The sequence below is a fragment of the Chaetura pelagica genome, unplaced genomic scaffold, assembly GCF_000747805.2.
Source record: "Chaetura pelagica isolate M959 unplaced genomic scaffold, ChaPel_1.0 scaffold412, whole genome shotgun sequence".
Lineage (NCBI taxonomy): Eukaryota > Metazoa > Chordata > Aves > Apodiformes > Apodidae > Chaetura > Chaetura pelagica.
Genome location: NW_009952690.1, coordinates 817,908 through 819,590, shown reverse-complemented (window position 1 = coordinate 819,590; position 1,683 = coordinate 817,908). Strand labels below are relative to the sequence as shown.

General features: G+C 49.4%; 1 protein-coding gene across 1 annotated transcript in view; it reads left to right on the top strand.

Annotated features, from left to right (window-relative positions):
* Window positions 1-1,062: 1,062 nt before the first annotated feature.
* REPS2 (RALBP1 associated Eps domain containing 2) overlaps window positions 1,063-1,683 on the top strand; it is a 101,042-nt gene continuing 100,421 nt past the window's right edge. Inside the window, exon 1 of the mRNA XM_009993835.1 lies at window positions 1,063-1,333. Coding sequence (XP_009992137.1) covers window positions 1,063-1,333 — 271 coding nt within the window. The remainder of the gene's footprint in view (window positions 1,334-1,683) is intronic.

The window sequence follows — 1,683 nt, the reverse complement described above, 5'->3', positions numbered from 1 at the left end:
ACTGTTACCAGTATTTTCCTTTGCGAGCCAGCATAACTTCTTGCTCAAGTTCAGCTGTAAGACAGCTGTTTTTCCATAAGCTAGTTTGAAGATACTACTCTATTTTTGTGACAGTCATATAGTTAATTATAGCAACAGTTAGGTAAAGCCCTGTGTCATCTCCACATGGCTGATACCATGTCTGCTGACCAGTATCTTGTACCTGACTGAAGAGACAAAGTCCAGTGAAATCTTAGGACTCTTTGGGTGAAGAACCCAGCAGTTTCAGGGTCATTCACTCCCTGCTCTGCACAGTCTTCTCAAGAGGACTCACCATTTTTTTCTGAAGTACTACAAGTCTTTCTCACTTTAAGTCAGGCTACAAGATTCAGTTTCTGAAATATACTTCCCCTCCTTCCAAACAGTACATTTCAAAATAAGAAAATACCACAACAATCCACTAACCCTGAAGGAACAAAGATTTCTCTGCAACACACCATCTTTAAACATAACTTGTGGAAGTTGTGGGTGACAGTGTTCAGGGCCAAGTTGGATGGGGCTTTGAGTATCCTGGTCCAGTGGGAGGTGTCCCCGCCCATGCAGGGAGGATTGGATCTAAATGATCTTTAAGGTCCAACCTTCCAACCAAAACCATTCTGTGATGCTACAGTCATCATCAAGTATTTACCTGCCACTAAATGGAACTATCAACCCACTCAGTGTTCCCCACAATGAGAACATAGGCTCAGGTCTTAATTTCAGGTTAGAGGAATTAAAGGTTTGCACATTTTGTGCAAGTGCAAAGGAGGCACAGAAGCCTGGTGTGGAGAGGATAAAGTAGTTTTGAAAATATTTTCAAGAGAGAAAACAGACCTTGGTTTAAAAAGGACAGAGGTGATGAGCTTGCTTTTTTTCTTTTGCTTTACAGACCATAAATTAAACTGATAGCAATTTTAGCCAAAGTAGCCCTAACCTAATATTTTCCAGTAAGAACATTATGTAAAATTACAATATTTGCTCTTTTATTTTGCAAGAACGAATAGTAACCAAGCACATAAAAAGTAAACCATACTGACTTGCTCAATGAAGACGGCTGACAAGGGTTCTGCGAGTGGCACGGGGCTGCAAGGCAGACGGCAGCTCATCCGTTCCCCCGGACCTGGCCGTGTCTCAGCTCCTGAGCTGCAGCACAGACAGCTGGTCGCTCTCCCGCTGGTCACCGACACCCACAAGCATCACTACCGGGCTGATCACCTTCCTCCTTGCAACGCCCCGAAGGGGAAAGGCTCTGGAAAGCAGCGCCAGACCCACCGACACCCTCTTGGCTGGGATCTGCCCAGCCCTGCGACCTGGGGTTGGCACCTGCCTGCCTTGTAGGGAGGTGCTCGACCTGTCCGAGCTGCTGCCCGAGGAGAGAGACTTTTGGGAACGCTCCTGGTGAGGGCCCATCCTCCCCGGGGAGAAAGACTCCCCCCCTCCCCAGGGGGGCTTTGCCAGCCCTGGCGGGGACGGGCACCGGGCGAGCCGGGTCACCCCCCTCCGGAGGGGTTTTGTGGCCCCCGCAGCCGCGTGTCAAGAGTAAAACCGAACCGATGACACCAAAACAAGGAGGGGGAGGGAAGGACAACAAGAAAACAAAACAAAAAAAAAAGGCTGCGTGCGGGGCCGGTGCCGCGGGGAGAGGGCCGGGCCGGGGCGCTGCGG